This window comes from Ascaphus truei, chromosome 3, assembly GCF_040206685.1.
Source record: "Ascaphus truei isolate aAscTru1 chromosome 3, aAscTru1.hap1, whole genome shotgun sequence".
Classification (NCBI taxonomy): Eukaryota; Metazoa; Chordata; class Amphibia; order Anura; family Ascaphidae; genus Ascaphus; species Ascaphus truei.
Genome location: NC_134485.1, coordinates 235690875 through 235711587, shown reverse-complemented (window position 1 = coordinate 235711587; position 20713 = coordinate 235690875). Strand labels below are relative to the sequence as shown.

Below are 20713 nucleotides of genomic sequence, written 5' to 3'. Positions count from 1 at the left end.
AAAGAAATCCTATCCCTTTCAGGGAACTAACTACACATCAGAATCAGCCTCTAACTGCGAACTAACTGGGCCAACTAACCTGGTTCCCCAGCTTAAAACAATGCCCTCTCATTTAGGGTCACTAGATACAGCACAGTCTTTTATCAACAGCAATAAACATTTGTTTTGTTTTGTTTTATCTGTTCGTGGTAGGAACACGGTCCCAAGTGTCCAGGCAAATCCTCTGGTACTGTGATACTTGGAGGGGCCGTCCACCCCGAACTGGATTCCGGGGAGCAACGATACCCCCAGCCTCCAGGCTCTAAGGAGAGAAACTGAAATGCAAAACCTCTCTGCTCTAAATACCTGTGCATGTGATTAGAAGAGCAGGTGAGGGAGAACTAGAGCCATTGTAATCTGTGGTCTGGATTTTCCATCCAGCTGCCTGAGTTAATGAGAAGCTGGAATGGATCATTTTTAACTATTCCTGCACTTTCTGACCTAAAATGGGGCAGAAAGCTGCCTAACATCTTTGGACTATGTCACACTAGCTTTAAGTTAGATGCTTGAAGATAATTGGTTGTATAATTGATCATAATTGTACATCTCAAATGCATATAATCTGTACAATGCAGCTCAAAGTAGATGTTGTGTATACACAGTGACTAATCTGTAAAGAGACTGGAGGCTTCATTGTTCTACTGTAAAATTAAATTAGAAAAATGTGAAGTAAACATGTATCTTCTGATAGAATATGGAGATTTCTATTTGAAGTGCATGCTATAAAAGCTGAAAGTAAAACACATTGTAATAAAATTGACATGATTTTATTTACTTTACTTGACAGGCTTGGGTAAGACGAAAAGGAAGACTAGCGCTCGAGATGCCTCACCAACACCTAGCACAGATACAGAGTATCCATCCAATGGTACTAGTGCAGATCGAATCTATGACCTAAACATTCCAGCATATGTAAAGTTTGCATATTTGGCAGAAAGAGATGATGAGCTCTCTCTGGTGAAAGGTTCTCGAGTGATTGTCATGGAAAAGTGCAGTGATGGCTGGTGGCGGGGTACTTACAATGAACACGTTGGCTGGTTTCCATCAAACTATGTAGTGGAGGAAGTTGACGAAGCAACAGCAGATTCCCCTAGTTTTCTCAGTTTGAGGAAAGGAGCATTTATGAGCAATGGTCAAAACACTAAAGTGCTCCATGTTGTTCAGACACTGTATCCATTTAGTTCTGTAACAGAAGAGGAGCTGAACTTTGAGAAAGGAGAAACCATGGAGGTCATTGAGAAACCAGAAAATGACCCTGAATGGTGGAAATGTAAAAATTCCAGTGGGCAAATTGGTCTTGTACCCAAAAACTATGTTGACATTTTAAGTGATGGCCCTGCCATGAACAGTTCAAATGTTAATAAAATAAGCTACACAGGACCAGCTTGCACGGGATGTTTTGCTGGGAAAGAATGGTATTATGGGGGCGTTACTCGGCATCAAGCAGAATGTGCTCTGATTGAAAGAGGAATGGAAGGAGACTTTCTTGTTCGAGACAGTGAGTCTTCGGTGAGTGGCTTTTCAATTATATTATTTTCCTTTGTGATGCAGTATATAAGCAGAATGGTGAGCACAAAGTACAGTAGTTGACTATTTTTAGTTTTTAATAGGCATCCAAGTTGAATGCATACCTTAAAAAAACAAAATGTTAAACATGAGTTGGTAAGTATCTCTGGAACTAGGATGTACAGTACCTTGAGCTGAAATTAATGCGGTTTAGCTCCAGAGACCCCTTGTCTCTCACTACCCATTTAAAAAATAGGAGGTGGTAAAAGCTATTTCTATGGGGGGGAATTTCCCCATTCATTTCCTTTTTTATATAACTGTATTCTTCTGCAGGGTTTTTTGTAATGAATTCTTTTTTTGGGAAATTCTGATATTTGCGAATGCCTATTTTGCTGAATCCAATTTTCAAATGTTGTCTTTTTTTTAAAGCTTCTTGAGGAAGGTCTGTGGTCTTTAATAAAATGATGTATAATTCTGGCACATCTACACAGATGAAATACTGAGTCAATCTTTTAAATTAGCTCTACCCTGCCGTCCCCTTCACTTACTCCCTTTAAACTCATACTATTTACTGTATACACATTTAGTACCTGAAAATGGCAAGCTAACAATAATTCACAGTGTTGTATTTTTTCCACCACATTTAGTTAATATTCTCTTTCTGAGACACCTACTGATCTTTATGAGAACAGCATAGGCACCATTTGTTTAATTAAGAAGTTTCGTATTTTATACAAATATGTGTTTTAGTCTGAAAAGTGGCAGCATGTTATATCCTCGGAAGCTAACCTTCTAATTTCTGTCAAGTACTTGAAATATTTTGCTCTGTTGGTTTATTTGTTTTGAAACATAGAAGAGGATGGGGGGAAAAACATAGTCACTATTAACGGTACAAAAAGGCTTCAGAGAATAAACAAACGTGGAGAGTACAACACCGTATTTTTTATGAGCGCCTAAATAATGGCAGCCAAGAAAGAGACTGGTTATACAAAATTACCCTGTTTTAAATGTTTTGATAAATGTAGCACTTCCATATAAGAAAGTAAAGTCGTGTTGATTGGGCACTAATTCTAATACTAGTAGTGATATTATTTAAGTTATATCTAACCCTGACAATTCTCCCCCTCCTTCCACTCCCTCCTCTCCCATCTTAATGTATAGTTGAATGTTTAATTTTGTGTTTGGCTAATTTGCATACAGTACATAATTCGCTTAACCAAATCTGTGAAAAAAAGTCCATAGTTCACATAGTTTGGACATGTAATAAGAGCTCAATGAATACAACGAGATGGCAATTCATTTTCGCATGGAAATTGTGAGGATTCGCCATCCTGGTGGTCGCAGACCGTCTCCTCACCCCAACAAGCCTTCCGTGACAGACACTCAGGATGCGCAGTTTCGTGGTCCCTGTACAAGCGCGCATGGACCTTGTGCGTTCTGATCCCCCACCCGCGGATTCGGATCCCGCCCCCCTCCCTGACGCACGAAGCGTGCGTTCGGCCAGCCTCCCTGCTGACGCATGGTTCAAGCCCCACCCCTGCTCTGGTGAAAGTCAGGACCGGCGTGGGAATGATGCGCGTTCTTACTCCGCCCCATAACCTCCGTGACAAGCGCGGGTCGGTGTGCGATTGGTCCCGCCACCTCTTGCCCTTAGAATCGTCGTGGGAGTGACGCGCACTCCAAGCTCCGCCCCCGGGCCTCCGTGACGCATGCGAGTAATTCCGCCCTCATCCCCGATTAGGCTGCATCATAGGGCACACCTGTGTGCACCAGCAGCCTATTGGCGCTTACTTCCTGGTTCCGCGCTGGCTGGCTATTGGAGGCTCCGCCTTTATATACCTTCTGTCTGCTCTCATTCTTTGCTGTGCATTGTTTAGTGTGACGCCGTGCCTTGCTGCATTCTAGCTCCAGACCTTGCCTTGCCTTGCTGATTAACCTCTTGTTGCCTGAACCCTGCATGTCTCCTGGATTCCGCCCTTCTCCTCTCCTGATCCGGCTTATGAACGACCATTCTCCTGTCTCCAGTCCTGACCTTGGCTAAGTACTCCAACGATCTGATATTCTCCAATCCGCAACTCTCCAATCCCGAACCTAGCAAGTACTTTGATTAATCTCCTTTCTGTAATCCTGACTTGGCTTGAACGACTACTCTACATCCTAGTCGTGGCTGTGGGTCGGCGTTAACCAATTCCCTACCTCAGCACCGCGGTCGCGCTTCGTTTGTGGTGAGCTAAGCGTTACGCAAATGCAATTATCTCAGTTTAACGAATAGACCTCTAAGGCCTCAGATATAGTAGTTGCACGCGTGCGACTGAGCGCATGGTGTTGCGCGCCCCTGTAGCTTGACCGATCCATAGCCTGTAAGATTTTTATGACATGCACGACGGGGATGCGTGGCGGAGGCATGGCCGTGACGTCACGTGGGTGGTTCACCCTCATTGGCTGAACTGCGCATGTGACCCGGCCGTCGCGCGACCAAATCAAAAACTTTTATCGGTTGAACAATCTGCCGCTCCGTCGTGCTTCCTCTTGTGCCTGCTCACGCGCAATATGGCCAGCCCTGTAAATCTCCTGCATTTTGTTTGTGTCGTGCGCGCCATCACAAGCAGTCATGTGGACTATGGACATGGCCTAAGGGTTACAAGCATCTTTTTATTGCTTCTAGAACACCCTGATTTCAAGCAAATGCCAATCATGAGAAGGAAATAGAGTATTTTAAGCTACCCTTAATAAGACTATCTGACTGAAAAACAGAGCGAACCCCTTGATATTTGATTAATTTAGTGTTTATGGTGGTAGGTAGTATTAAAGCCACAATAATGAGTGTTCTCCTATGCGGAGCTCTCTGCAGACAGGGTGGGGGAGGAGTCGGTGCATTGCTGGTTACTCCTGTCCAATCAACTACCTTGTCTGATAGCTGCTCTCACTCTTTGTGTATGAGTACAGAAAGCTGATTGGCTGAAAAACTAGCCAGCGTGCCAAAAATTTCAGGCCATTACTGAATGTATAATGCCTGGAATTTTAACTAATCAGGGAGCAGGGATTTCTATAATGCCCGGAATTTAACTGCTTTAGCCTATAATGATCAATAATATTTATAATACAAACTTAAACAACTCCTAAATGTTTTTATTTTTTATTTTACAGAACCTGTGCATTATAATTCTATCCATAGTTTGATATTACTTTGCATCACATTAGAGAAATTTCAGTCCAAATGCTAAATTGATACATGTTTTTTATTCTTTTTTTTTAATGAAGGCATGTGAATATGAATTTATAAAGCCTTAATTGGAAGGGAAAAAAATGGACGAATGTTCGATAATAAAGAAAGATCCTTTTATTTGTATACAGGCATACCCCGGTTTAAGGGCACTCACTTTAAGTACACTCGCGAGTAAGTATATATCGCTCAATAGGCAAATGGCAGCTCACGAATGCGCCTGTCAGCACGTCCTGAACAGGAGTACCAGCTCCCTACCTGTACCGAAGCTGTGCGCAAGCGGGGAGACTATAGAGCCTGTCACACATGTGTTATTTACATCAGTTATGCACGTATATGACGATTGCAGTACAGTACATGCATCGATAAGTGGGGAAAAAAGGGAGTGCTTCACTTCAAGTACATTTTCGCTTTACATACATGCTCCGGTCCGATTGCGTATGTTAATGCGAGGTATGCCTGTATAGATCCTTGTGAAAGAAAATGCTGGACAGAGATTTTCTAATCTTTATCCTTCTAAAGGCAAAATAAAAACTAATAAAACTTAAGATATACTGGTTAGGCATACAGGTCAACCCCGTTATAACGCGATCCGTTACAACACGAATCCGCTTATAACGCGATGCAAACGTGGCTACCAACTTTTGTATTTATGAGTACGTTACAACACGATTATTGGTATCTTTAAATACTTTATTGTACAATGCATACAACTGTACATTATTTCTAACGCGATCCACTTATAGCGCGATGTGATTCTTTGGACCCCAAGCACAGCGTTATAAGGGGGTTGAGCTGTACAAGCTATAAGAATGCATGTACTGTATGCATTTATTTCCTATTGTAAATTCTTCGTTCTTTCTTACGTTCTGACGCATCTACTCTAAATACAGATTCATATAGTAATTTCTTCATCTACAGATTTAACTCATGCATGCCTTGTTAGCATGCACCAATAATATGTTCTCATCCTTGGAAAGTTCTGGGCACAAAGCCTATAACCTTGATGGGTTCCATTTTATACCCAAAATGTACAGTAATATAAACAATTCACTTGTTCTAACTTTCCTACAATCAGTTGGTTTCCTTAAATGTGTTTTTCTCACATTCCACAGTCTTTCTCAAACTATGAAATGAACATTACAAAATAAAGTCTAGGGAAACATAGTGGATTATAGCCGACAAGATGGATTTTGAATGATGTTCTAAATCACAGAAATTCATCTTCAACACATTCTATATATAATTATGGTCCCTGACCTTAGGCTACAAGAATATCTAAGAATATTATTTATAATGAACACTTTTAGCAGTATAGGAGAACTGGATACAGCGACCAAAACATCAAATATTAAATATGCCATCCTGCATTTAACATGGAATAAAAATGTAATCAAATAGAGTATGGTATTTTACGAATGTCTATAGTTAGAGTAACCCTATCATTGCTGAGGGGATTTGTACCATAGGGTCTGCATCATGTACCAAGGAAAAATGTTTTGAGACACTACAGTATGTGTCATTAATCTCCTTTTTATGTTTCCTATATGTTCTATGATTTGCGTTCTTAGTGGGCATATGGTTTTTCCCACGTATTGGAGCCCACTCGGGCACTCCATGAGGTACACCACGAATTTAGTCCTGCAATTAATATATTTATCAATTTTTAAACATTTGCCTGTAATATACTTGAAATTATCTATTACATCGTAGCTGAGGCTGCAAGCTCTACAATTCTTGCAGCTATAGAAACCTTTTTAGGAAGGTCTAGCCAGGTTTTATTAGTTACCTCTTTGCTCCTTATAGCATTTGGTGCTAATCTTTTTTTTTTTTTAATGTTCAGAGCTTTTCTGAACAGAACATGTTGTTTTTCAGGAATATGACTCCCCAATACGGGATAGTTTTTCAGAACATGCCAGTGTTGGTTTAATATTCTTTTATATTTACCGGCTTCTCTATTGTTCTGAGTAATTAAGGGACCTCACACTTTCTAGTGTTGTCTGTAGTTTTGATTGAACTGATGAAAGAAATTCTTTTTAGGACTTTTGTTTTGTTTAGAGCATTTTCTATATTAGATCTTTTATAGTTCCTTTCCAGGAATTTTTCAGTTAGGATCACTGATTGTTGTAGAAATATATTTTCGTCTGTACAGTTCCTTTTTAACCTTCTATATTGGCCGAAAGGAATGTTTTCAATCCAATTTTTGTGGCGACAGCTTGACTGAAGGATAAAATTATTAATGTCCACCTCTTTAAAATAAGTTTTTTTTTACATCATTATTTACGATATAAAATTGTTAAAGCTAGAAAATTAATTTCTGACTCACTGTAGATGTAGATTTGAGGTTGACTAGATTTTATCCAGATGCCCCCCAAAAATCATCCGGACCCTCTTTTGGTACCTTTCCAGATGAAGATGATATCATCTATACATCTTTCCCATGTGTTTATATTGAGGATTTGCTATATTGGGCATATATTGCTGCGTTAGTATGGTAACAGATGTAACCTTTTACAAATCAGGCACTTTCCTGAGCATTCCCATACTTTGGCCAATTACAGCGGTCAGTGAGGGTATTTAAAGACATCTTAAATATTCTGATGTCACTTCTGAGGAAACCAGGAATCCTTTGAAACGCGTTAAGTGACTTTTGCTGCCACTGTGTAGGACGCTGACTGCGGTGCTGCTGTGTTCTCTGCTGAACCGGTGAATCATCCGGGTACTCCAAACCAGGAAGTGCAGGAGCCAGCCACAGAGGAGAGACAGGACACGCGAGTGTAGCTGTGGAGAGGAGCGGTGTGCATGCCAAACATCCCAGCTGACGCCAGCCTGTTTCTAATATCTATCCTATGCCTGTTGTTTACTACTGTAGCATCATGTGAGTGCAATACTTTCCCCTATCTATAGATAAAACTATTTCATCAGTCTATGCTATGTGGTTTTAATTTTCCTATGAAGGTTTCCACACACCAAGACGCCTAGAGACACTACATTGCCACTGTATTGGATATGTCTACTGTGAAGCACTATGTACATTAATGGCGCTATCTAAATAAAGACATACATACATGTCCAAAAGAATTAGGAGTATGTGAGTACACACTCTATAGCAGCGGTGCGCAAACTGGGGGGTGAGAGAATTTGTAGTGGGGGCGCGGGTGGTTACAGAGGCAATACTTTCCCCTATCTATAGATAAAACTATTTTATCAGTCTATGCTATGTGGTTTTAATTTTCCTATGAAGGTTTCCACACACCAAGACTCCTAGAGACACTCCATTGCCACTGTATTGGATATGACCAAAAGAATTAGGAGTATGTGAGTACACACACTATAGGAAACTCAGATTTGAACATTTGATGGACATATTGCACTATTTTTGCGTTTTCTATTTTTTTATATGTTTGCGCTCCCCAAGACTTTGACTACAATGACTACTGGATTGAAAAAGCAATTACTACAAGGGTTTGAGCTGCAATTTACGATTACTTTTATTTTATGCTCTAAACAAAACAAAAGTCCTAGAAAGAAGTTCTATCATCAGTTCAATCAAAACTACAGACAACACTAGAAAGTGTGAGGTCCCTTAATTACTCAGAACAATAGAGAAGCCGGTAAATATAAAAGAATATTAAACCAACACTGGCATGTTCTGAAAAATTATCCCGTATTGTGGAGTCATATTCCTGAAAACCTGGCTAGACCTTCCTAAAGGTTTCTATAGCTGAAAAAATTGTAGAGCTTGCAGCCTCAGCTCCGATGTAATAGATAATTTCAAGTCAAATATTACAGGCAAATGTTTAAAAATTGATAAACATATTAATTGCAGGACTAAATTTGTGACTATAATGAATTGGGGAAGATGTCCTTTGCAACGTGTTCCCTCCTTACCCGTAAGCTCTCAGACCTCCGTTTTGGCACCAGCGCGTGCACGCACCCCCGCTCTAGAGCTGCCATGGAGCTTAGCTCCACCCCCTCGAATGCGCCGCACTTCTCCCGCGCGCACAAGTAACGATGTGCACCGTTCCCCAGCTGCGTGGCAAGTACTCGTTTAGCCCACTTGTTTCCTGCAGCCAATCCTTGCCTCCGCGGAGGCCGCGCCTCCACTCCGCCTCCTTTGCTATTGGTTCCTGTGTGCTACATAAACCCTGTAGTTCCTCTCAAACCTTGCTGAGCATAACTTGTTGTAGCCTTGAGCTCCTACATCTGTTGTGCCTTGCTCCTTGTCCTGTTTTTATCTTGCAGTTTAACCCTTCGTGTACCGACCCGGCTTGATCTTGGAACCTCTCTGGATATTGATCCCGCTTACCCTCGACTCTGCGGACCTCTCGAACCCAGACCACGGCTATACGGACCTCCACGATTCTAACCTCTCCAACCCCAGACCACGGCTATACGGACTTCCACGATTCTGACCTCTCCAACCCCAGACCACGCCTAACGGACTTTGACTATTCTGAACTCTCCATTCCAAGACCTTGGCAAGTATCGATTAACCCACTCTCTCCAACCCAGACCCGGCTACGTTTGACAATCCGCCTGCCAGGAACGCTTCCACTGCTGTGGGTGCGTGGTTTGCTACTTTCCCACCTCAGTACCAGGGTTCTGTCTTGCTCGTGGGCAGCGCAGGCGTTACAGTGGTGTATCTCATGGAGTGCCCGTGTGGGCTCCAATACATGGGAAAGACCATACGCCCACTGAGAACGTGAATCCTAGAACATATAGGAAACATAAAGAGGAGACTTATGACACAGTGTCACAAAACATTTTTCCTTGGTACATGATATAGACCATAAGGGGTTGATTTATAAGGGTTTTGAGATTGTCCTGCCACACTGGAGAAGATGGGGGGGGGGGGCAGAAACATGGAATTAATCCAAAGGGAAACCTTTTGGATTCACCTTTTGGATTCACCCTACACGTAGTGTTAACTTAATCATGATTTGATTATGCTGTTTCTAACAATTGTCTTTGTCCCTTTTGTCTATTTCAGTAACACTCAGTTTGACTATATTCCTTATTTAGTCAGTATATACCTGGGTCATTTATCCATAATGTAGATATGTGCATTTATTCATTTTTTTATTTATATATTTTATAAAATGGTTGCATTAATTTTGTGGTTTTTTTTACCTCTCTATGTTTACAGTATATTGAGGATTTGCTATATTGTGCATATATTGCTGCGTTAGTATGGTAACAGATGTAACCATTTACAAATCAGGCACTTTCCTGAGTATTCCCCTATTGGGGGGTGGGAGAATTTGTAGTGGGGGCGCGGGTGGTTACAGAGGCCCCGCGCTCTTCCCCACAGCATTTAAATTAAATGCCGGGGGAGGCATGAGGCCTCTGTAACTCCTGTTGGTCGGGTCTTCGTCAACGCGTCACCATGGCAACGCGCATCAAATGACGCAGTGGGGTCACATGACCCGTGATGTCATTTGACGCTGAGTCCTTGTACAGTGGGGGCGCTCCCCGGCAGGGGGGCACAGCTCAAGAAGTTTGCGCAGCCCTGCTCTATAGGATACTCAGAATTTGATTTGTACATTTGATTGACATATTGCACTATTTTTGTTTTTTCTATTTTTTTATACTGTATATTTGCGGTCCCCAAGACTTTGACTACAATGACTACTGGATTGAAAAAGCAATTACTGCAAGGGTTTGAGCTGCAATTACGATTACTTTTATTTTTTATTTTTCAACTAAATCACGGAGCCATTTGCTTATAAATTACACTAATTGAATTATTCACTTCACTGATTTTCTTATCTAAGAAATTATTACCTGGTTTAAATTGCGCCTTTTTTGATATCACTATTTTCACCATTATCACTTCTAAATTTGCATTGTAAATTTAACATGGTACTATTATCCAGGAAATTAATGTGAAATTAAGCTGATAACCTTGGAAAGCTGTACACTTTTAAAAACTACACATATCTAGATGTTGGCCTTTATGAAAAAGGAGATTATGCCAAACTCTAACTTCCTATTTGATCTTTATCGAAAAACTAAAATGCTACAAAAACATGTATCTTGTCTATAAAACAAACCATAGTTCTAAACATATTCCCAATTTCCCTAATCGGAAACAAAAACGCTAAACCAAGGTGAGCATAACCATTTACACTAAATAAACACAATTCATGACACTCAACTAAAACTTTAGCCCTAATCTTTTTCTAAAATGTTAACCCTGAATTAACCTTTTCACAAAACATTAATCTTAACCATAGGGGGCAGAGCTCGCACAGGCAGAAGCCAGTAAAAGAGATTCAGCTTGAGTGCTGCTCCCCTTGCAATAGGAACATTTTTGGACATGGAGAGGGTTGTCATCCTGAAGATTAAAAGAGTAAACCCCCATCACACACTTATTCCCTTTTGGCTGCCACATGTATCTGAAGGTGAATCCAACTAGTCCCTAGGTAGATCTAGGTGCATGTCTACCCAAGATTGATCCCCAAAGGTGAACTCAAGTTTGGAGATATCCCATTCATCTGCAGCGGCCTATTGCAACCGCTGGGGAAATCCAATAGACCTCAGAGAGATAGAGGTTAGAGGGTAATGTCACTCCCCAAAATTGAAAGTGGTTGGAATTATCCCTTTCTATCTTGATGTGTGTCAATCCCCTCAGCGCCCCACAACACCAAAATGGGGCTGTTGTACAGGAGACGGGCTCCCGACAGGAGCCTCCTCTCTCCCCACGACCATTCCCCTTCAGTGCCTTGTGTAGCACAAAGGAAAACGGACTATACCATATACGGTAACTATTGTAATAATGCTGCGTACAAAGATGTGTAAAAGAACTTCAAAAATTCCTACTTGATATTCAGCAAATAATCAAGGCAGTACCCAATCAGTAGCAATGATGTCCCTGTCTTGGATGTGAGGTCACGTGGTCCCAGTGAATCTCTGGAAGAGAAAACAGACAGTAGTGCAGATAGAAAATATAATTCGTAGTTTATGTACAAAAAAAACCCTTAAGATTCAAAGCTTACACCGTATCTGTGTACAATAAGCATAAGAGTAAAGACAGTTGCTTGGTGTGCCAGGTGAGTCTCAATCTCACCGCTTACTCGTTCGCCTGCACATCTGCATCCGCCTGCATCATTTCCGGTTTCACAGCTGTCCGGACACCGGAGGATGGCCCGTCCTCAGTCCTGCAGTTTCACTGCTGTCAATGCACTCTGTGTTTCGCTATTCGGAAGACAGCTTCCTCAGGATCAGATGTGCAGTCGAATGAGGTAGTGGTGAGATCGTGACTCACCCAGCACACCAAGCCACTGTCTTTACTCTTATGCTTATTGTACACTGATACTGTGTAAGCCTTGAATCTTAAGGTTTTTTGTACAGTGGCGGCCGACCTGAGTCTAAGTCAGCTAGATCCGCGGCTCTCAGATTATCCCGGTTAGGTGCGGTTTTTTTTTCCGCCCGGAGTGAATTGCGTTATTTTAGCGCTCGTGATATTAGCATTTTATTCTCGCTGTCTGCAATACTGCAATGCCGTGTAAAAACTCAGGGGGCGTTTGCGAGCTGTTGTCTTGGAAGTCCAATACCTTCGCGGTTCAACCTACGTCAGTACACAGTCTGTGTGTGTGCGCGCAGTAATTGTAAATTTGCATATTTAAAGTATACATGCATTTGCAGTGCTGCTGTACAGTATGTCTCATTTGAAAATTGTTGAAACGCATAGGCGTGTACAGTACTGTAACAGTGTCAAATTTCAGCATATACAGCGCTCTCCCCTCGCTCAGGATAATTAACTGCACTGCAGGGTATTTCAACTTCTTATCTTCTCTACAATGCAGTACATCTCTCCCACACCATTCCTTTGAATGTGTGTCTGGTTTCAATCACATTCCTGCTTGACAGCAGGTGATTACTACGTATGCGCCTGTTACTTCGCCCACCACTGCTTGCTTGCTTGAGTGAGTGACCAAAAAAAAATATATTTTTTTTTTATTCTAATTTTTTTTTCTCCACAAGCCTGCAAAAACCATCTTACTGTATTACGATATTCAATCTGTGCTGTAGCTTTTGACTGCGACCCTGTGCATTTGACTGCACATGGTTGATTTGTGTGCTTTTTACGTACTGTATTTGGGACTGTATTATTATGATGAACTGCCTTTTGAAATTAAAGTATGTCATTATCTTTGAACTTCATGCAGCTGTACCCTGTAGCCCCCTCCCACACAAACACACACAAGGCTAGCTCAAGGATTTGAAATTCCACGGAGTCGTTAATTTTCTGAATCTTGACATTGTGTTCTTAATCCGTCCATAGCCGAGCTACAAAGCCTCACTGCGCCTGCGTGTAATCCTTTTTGAGATGGGAGCTAGCTGCTTACTGCGCATGACTCACCCAACCCCCCCTCCACAGAGTCGTTCATTTTCTGAATCTTGACATTGTGTTCTTAATCCGTCCATTGCTGAGCTACAAAGCCTCACTGCGCCTGCGTGTAATCCTTTTTGAGATGGGAGCTAGCTGCTTACTGCGCATGACTCACCCAACCCCCCCCTCCACAGAGTCGTTCATTTTCTGAATCTAGACATTGTGTTTTTAATCCGTTCATAGCTGAGCTACAAACCCTCACTGCGCCTGCGTGTAATCCTTTTTGAGATGGGAGCTAGCTGCTTACTGCGCATGACTCACCCAACCCCCCCCTCCACAGAGTCGTTCATTTTCTGAATCTAGACATTGTGTTCTTAATCCGTCCATAGCCGAGCTACAAAGCCTCACTGCGCCTGCGTGTAATCCTCTTTGAGATGGGAGCTTTGAGGCTTTGTTTACGGTAACGCTTTGGAAAAACCCTTCTCGAATTTGATTTGCACAGAGCATCACCTCTCTATGCGCCTGTGTGTAATCCTCTTTCGGATGAGAGCTAGTTGATTACTGCTCATGCGCCTGTAACTTCACCCACCACTGCTTGCTTGAGTGCAACCCAAATTTTTTTTTTTTAATTATAATTTTTTAACTGTTATTTTATCCACAAGCCTGCTAAAACAATCTTGATATTACGATATTCAATCTGTGCGTTTGACTGCACATGGTTGATTTGTGTGGTTTTTATGTACTGTATTTGGGGGTGTAGGGATCAAATTATTATGATGAACTGCCTTTTGAAATGACTGTACTCTACTCTATGTAATTTCTTTGAACTGCTGCACAACTAATCCTTCATCCCTCCCCCACGCACACACAAACTCTTATCGACAGACACCTCCACAGAGTAATTCATTTTCTAAATGTAATCCTCTGAGATGGGAGCTAGCTGCTTACTGCGCATGACTCACCGAACAACTCCCCCTCCCCCCCACAGAGTCATTACTTTTCTGAAGCTAGTCATTGTGTTTTTAATACATCCCTAGCCGAGAGTCAATCACCTCACTGCGCCTGCATGTAATCCTCTTTGAGATGGGAGCTAATGCATGACTCACCCAACCCCCCCCCAAACCTTTGAGGCTTTGTTTACGGTAACGCTTTGGAAAATCCCTTCTCGAATTTGAAATGTAAATCTCACAATGCTGTGCAAATCAGAATTGGGAGTTAAAAAAACCATTAACTGATTCATGTTGTTTTGTCATTCATTCTTATTCATTGGTGTACTGTAGGTGTGTGTGTGGGGTGGGGGTGTTGTCAATGATTATGATTAGCAGGAATGTAAATAAATATTTATTTTATTTTATGAGGAACCAAAAAATACAAATATAAAAATAATCATGAATAATACATAATGCAGTCTTTATTAAGTTCTTCTGGCAGATTGAAATTGGATAAACATTTACAAAACATTTGTAAAACATGGATAAACATGAATAATGCACATTTATAAGAATATTATTTAATAATATATACTGTAATGTATAATATATATATATATAGTAAAATTATTTTTTCCGTCTTTATCTTGTTCCTCATTCTGTGTACAGTACAGTAGTTCATTGAGAGAGGAGAGGTTTTGTGTACATCATTACTGCTGTTTATATACTGTACATTTGACTGTACAAACAGATTAGACTGGACACAACAACCCACCTCCCCCAGGCCACCCTTTTTTCCTGAAACGACAAGAAAACAAAAAAATAGTGCTGTTATGTGCGTACTGTATTATGGCATTGTGTGATACTACTGTAGATGGCTGGTGCTGCTTTCTCTGGAAAGAAAAAATTGAGCAGTTAGTAGGCAGTTACTGTAGTACTGTCAAACTAGTCTATACTGGAACTACTGTATACTCTGCTCTCTCTGGAAAGAAAAAAATAACTACTGTATACTCTGACTATTAGGAAAGAAAAAATCTGTACCATACTTACCTGTATCATACTGTACTTACAATACTACAGTACAGTACTACTTTCCTGATGCTTGCCCATTACGCGCGATCACAATGGGCAACACAGACGCAATATGGTCTATATATTTATTGCAGCGTTCCACGGTGAGTACATCGTTCCAAAAACTCATTATGCCTTTCGCCAACTCGTCCTTTTTGGAGGGTTTCACCACTTTCCGGATATGGTCCTTCAGCTGATGCCAGAGCATTTCGATCGGATTGAAGTCTGGCGATCTGTCATTGGAAAAAAAGGACAATTAGTTTAAAAGATACAGTACACAGTAAAAACAGTGGTAAAAAAATGAGACACGGTTACCGCACTTACTCCGCTGGCGTCTTCACCCAGTTGATACCGCGCTCAAGGATATGCGCTGTTGACGCGGTGTGCTTCGGATCGTTGTCCTGGTAGAAACGGTGACCATCCGGGAACTCTCGTGTGATGTATTGCAGGGACAATTTTGTCTTGGAAGAAAGCTTTATTCATGATTCCTATAACAAGAAAAGAAAAGTGCTCAAAAAACTGCACAATAGTACAGTACAGTGCATACAGTAAGGCTACACTAGTACAGTACAGTGCATAAGGCTACATTATATTTTACCTTCAAAGATGACAATGCATCCTGGTCCACGCCTAGAGATGGCACCCCACACATGCAGCTTCACGGGGTGTTTTGGCCGAAGCTTCATAGATATGCAACCTTTTTTGTGGAATGCAAAGGTTGCAAATCTCTCCAGCGACACAGTAGACTCGTCAGTGAAGATGCAATCCTGGAAAGTTTCTCCACTGTCGATCAATGACTGGACCTGTACCACTCTTTTTATTTTGTTTACGTCCCGTATCATGGGGTACGCTCTGTAATGACAAGGAATAAATAATTTTAGCGGTACAGTACAGTTTCCTAAACAACACTTTTACCTCCTGTACTGTCCAGTACTAACCTCACACGTTCATATTTCCATCCAATGTTGCGTCTCATCTTCTTTATGCTGGTCTCGGATACAGTGAGATTGTGATTTTCCTGCAGAGTATATTTGACCCTTAATGCACTCTTCTCATCATTCTCCTCACTTATTTTGTCCACCAGAAGAGTTGTCTCCCTACAATGTAAAGAAAAACAATCCGGTGAGTTACAGTGCAGTAGGCCACAAGCACAGTTGTACAGTATCAATATGCAGCAATAAAAAAAAATATATACAGTATACTGTTGTAATATAAATATACAAAATATATATACTGTTGTAATATAAATATAAATACAGTATACAAAATATATATATTGTTGTAATATAAACATAAATATACAAAATATATATACTGTTGTAATATAAATATAAATACAGTATACAAAATATATATATTGTTGTAATATAAATATACAAAATATATATACTGTTGTAGTATAAATACAGTATACAAAATATATATATATTGTTGTAATATAAATACAGTATACAAAATATATATATTGTTGTAATATAAATATAAATATACAAAATATATATACTGTTGTAATATAAATATACAAAATATATATACTGTTGTAATATAAAGATAAATATACAAAATATATAATGTTGTAATATAAATATAAATACAGTATACAAAATATATATATTGTTGTAATATAAATATACAAAATATATATACTGTTGTAATATAAATCTACAGAAATAACAAAAATGTTAGATACAGTACTGTAGATCTACAGTACATTATTTTATATAAAAAAATTTTTTAAGTTGTATAAATATACTTACGCGTTAGTTACCCTTGGTGCCCTTTTGCGTTCTCTGTTTTTTCCGTGTGCATGATAGCTCACGGTGGTTGCTGGCACAATGAGGCAAGAAGTAGCTAACCAGCGTTGGATAGCAGCAATTCGGTGTCCGCTCGTGTACATCTCCTTAATTCGCATGCTAAGCTCCTTGGAAATCTTTTTAACAGGCATTGCTGCGAGTAGAAACAAATACAAACACAAGAATGTATATTCGATGTTTAGTCGATGTGTATTCAATGTGCAGTGAATCCACAAAATGGATGGTGTATTTATACGGTAATGACTCACATTAGAGTATGCCCACTTTCAACACCTGTACCTCGTCGCCATGCATAAAAGGTTACACACTTTGCATAGCCCACCACTCGATGATCTTTATCTGAACTTTCCCTTGTCCAGCCGGCATTGTGCCATCTGCTTCCATGGATCAACCCTGATTCTACGGATGCAGGAACCCACTCGCCTCTGCCGTGCCTGTCATGCAGAAAAAGCGAAAGGCGGGAGCAATTTCCAAGCCAACGCCAAAGCAAAAGGCTAAGGCCAATAAAGAAAACCTTCTGCTGACCCCAAAGGCTAATGGTTTTAATAGACGTCAGCCTTATTATCTCAAGAAGAAATACGGTGATGTACTCTCAACGCAAAACGAATGGGAGCCAACCCATCGAACCCGCAGACCACTTCCTCATATACACTTCGACGACTCTGCCGCCGCTGTCCCGGAAATCTTCAGCCCGTCTTCTCCACCCCTCGTCCTCGACGCTGCCGCCGCCCTCCCGGAAACCCACAGGCCATCTTCTCCAGTTCTATCCGACGACGCTGCCGCTGGTGCCTCTGAAATCCACGGGTCACTTTCTCCTTTGCTCTTAGACGACTCTGCTTCTCACCTGGAAATCCAAAGTTTACTTTCTCCATCCCTCTTCGACGACGCTGCCGAGTCTCCTCTACCAGATATCCACAGGTCACATCCTCCACCCTTCTTCGATGACGCTGCTGCTTCTCTCCATGGAACTCTCATCTCATCCTCCGTAGCACCCATCCACCCAGATGTCCACACGCCATGCACAAGAAGCAGCTCGTTAGACCGGATGCTGAATGGGATAAGTGTGGATATCCCCGGGAACTCTATTGAGCTGGCAAAGATAGATCTGCTTCTGGAGACCATGCTAAATATGGATCAACGGATGGAGAAGATAGAGGCTGACATAGCGGGTATACATCATTTGCTCGGTGTTCATGCCCCTGTTTCCCCGATGCCGAAGCAGGAGGGTGGCATGGATGTGATGAATGGGAGCATCGACACCCTTCCATCACCAAGCGCACCCCCTCAACCAGAAGATGTAGTGTACATGTATGCCGTTGAGGAGGACATGACAACCCTGTCAAGACCACGCCAGGAGACAACACGGCGACCAAGACCGGATTAAAGCTTCCTCCCAGACAACCTACCCTCGCCCGTCGCCTCAAGCACACCCGCTCCCAGAAAACCTACATTCGCTCGCATCGATACGGTGCCCAACATCACCCTGTGCGATCTGCCACCGGCGCTCAGGGAGAAGTATAGGGTGATGAGTGCTGGTGCACCCCACAAGTATGCCTTGTTACTTTTTAAGCACCATGTTCCCTACTCGTTGTACTGCGACTGGGCCTTCAGAGTGAACTACGAAGGAAATCGCGTAAAAAAGGCGCTTCCTGACAATTTAAGAAAGACCATTCTGGAGGAATTGCGGCGCTTTTATTCAATTACAGATCCTGTAATGAAAGGCGTTCGAGCCTGCATTAAAGCTGCAGTTCAGTCTTTTTTTTTTTTTAATTCATTTTTTTACTTCAATAGTTTCATGTGGACAATCTCTACTTACCTAAAGAACTGTATAGCTGCAGGTCAATTCGTTCTCCATGTATTGATCGACGAAATTTGGTGACATAATTAGGGATCTGTTTTTCTTCTGCTTCTGTCACTTAGTGGACACTCATGAATATTCATGAGCACTCCTGCACTGACATGTGCAGAGGGAGGGCAGGGCTGACAAAGGGGTGTGCCAGGGCTTGTGACAGGACATGAAGGGGCAGTGCCTTAGCAAATGGTTGTTAAAATAGAATACAAGAAAATTGGTCTTTCAAAGTTGTTTTTTTAAAAACAGAAAATGCTAAAAGTATTTTTTCTTACTACAGAACTGATTTATTAAAGAAAACCACACATGCAGAATATTGACTGAACTGCAGCTTTAATGGCGTTTTGCGCCATGCAAGGCATCGGCCATGGAAGGACAATCTGGTGGGGCACGCATTTGAGTGAGTGTTCAAATGTTTGGTACATGTTTTGTTCCAGTCCCGGAGGGCCACAAACAGGCCCAGTTTTCAAGGTTGTCCTGAAAACCGGGTCTGTTTGCTGCCCTCGAGGACTGTAGTGGTGCAAGCCTGACTGTTCTGCACACCATCCCACTGCAAATGTTTTGACTTGCTGTTCTTGTGTAAAGGAGATGTTCCGTTTTGTATATTTTATGAATAAAGAATTTTTTTTAATCACAGGTACTGTAAGACCATACTGTTGTGCTGAACTGTACTGTACATGTTTTGACCTGCTGTACTTAAATAAAGGAGATGTTGTTATGTGTTTTAACTTGTATTTATACAGAAATGTTTTAACTTGCTGTACACACACACAGGACATGCACAATTCCAGTCCCTGAGGGCCGCAAACAGACACGTTTTTCAAAGGTTACCCGGAAAACCGGGCCTGTTTGCTGCCCTCGAGGACTGTACTGGTGCAGACTGTTTTGCACACCATCCCACTGTATATGTTTTGACTTGCCGTTCTTTAATAAAGGAGATGTTGCGTTTTGTATATTTTATGAATAAAGAATTTGTTTTTATAACGTGACTGTAAACCATACTGACTGACTGTAAATGTTTTTACTTTCTATGCATAAATGTTTTCACTACTCTAGCAGTAAACCATACACCTGTTGATGTTTTGAATTGCTGTACACTTAAAACGTTTCTACATTGTACTGTATTTGTAAATAAATGTTTTTGTACTTACTCCACCAATAAAAGAACATGTTGATTTGTTTTACATTGTTCCACTGGCTCCTTTGCTACTGTAACAAAATACAGTGTTTCTAGAATGTACACTACTGTCCAGGCATACTGTACTGTATACTGTAGGCATGCTCAGTACAGAGTATTAAAAAAAAATAGAAGACACAGTGTATTGTATGTACTGGCACTGTATAGAAGACACATACTGTATGTACAGTACTGTAATACATGTAGAATAAATGCATAGTTTTTATTTTTTCGGGTTTATTACACAGTATACTGTATATAAAAAAGTATTGTATACTGTACGGTCGGAAAACATCAGCATACTGTTTCAGGTACAGTTTTCTATCCTAATCAATAACCACGGCCACTAAACTGTAGACTCCGGTACGTGGTTTTTTAAATCCGATTCAGCAATGTGCAGGCATTGTTACACAAAGCGATATTATCCATCGAAATCCCTCCATTAGCCGTTTTATTTTCTGAGGAAAACAAAAAGAAAAGTTTTACTGTAATGGTCAGTCCCCTAAAGAAGTTCCCAGCCAGTCCCACCAATAATTTTCTCGGGGGGCGTCTCCTGTTCACATGCGCATGCGCCTACCGACGATGTAATGACACGCATATGCGTTTCAAGAAGGTTCCAATGCGCATGCGCCTAGCGTTCCACCAATTGTTCAGTATCTGCAGTACAGTACTGTAGAAGCCGCTCAGCCAATGATATTGCTTACAGGAGAATCGCTTGACTTTTGAATCGCACCGATATTGATACTGTATTGTCAAAATAAAAAAAA

At 41.1% G+C, this 20713-nt stretch overlaps 1 protein-coding gene across 13 annotated transcripts in view; it reads left to right on the top strand.

The window, feature by feature from the left end:
• NCK2 (NCK adaptor protein 2) overlaps positions 1-20713 on the top strand; it is a 139030-nt gene that overhangs the window by 77534 nt on the left and 40783 nt on the right. For 11 of the 13 annotated variants that reach the window (XR_012799869.1, XM_075590373.1, XM_075590376.1 and 8 more), the window contains one exon: positions 827-1548. Coding sequence is in view for 12 of the 13 variants with exons in the window: in XM_075590373.1 (XP_075446488.1) it covers positions 827-1548 (722 nt within the window). In the remaining variant the exon portion in view is untranslated. Of the gene's footprint in view, positions 1-826; positions 1549-3450; positions 3594-19049; positions 19816-20713 lie in introns of those variants that run through there. The other 2 variants (XM_075590375.1, XM_075590374.1) reach the window with 2 other exon arrangements.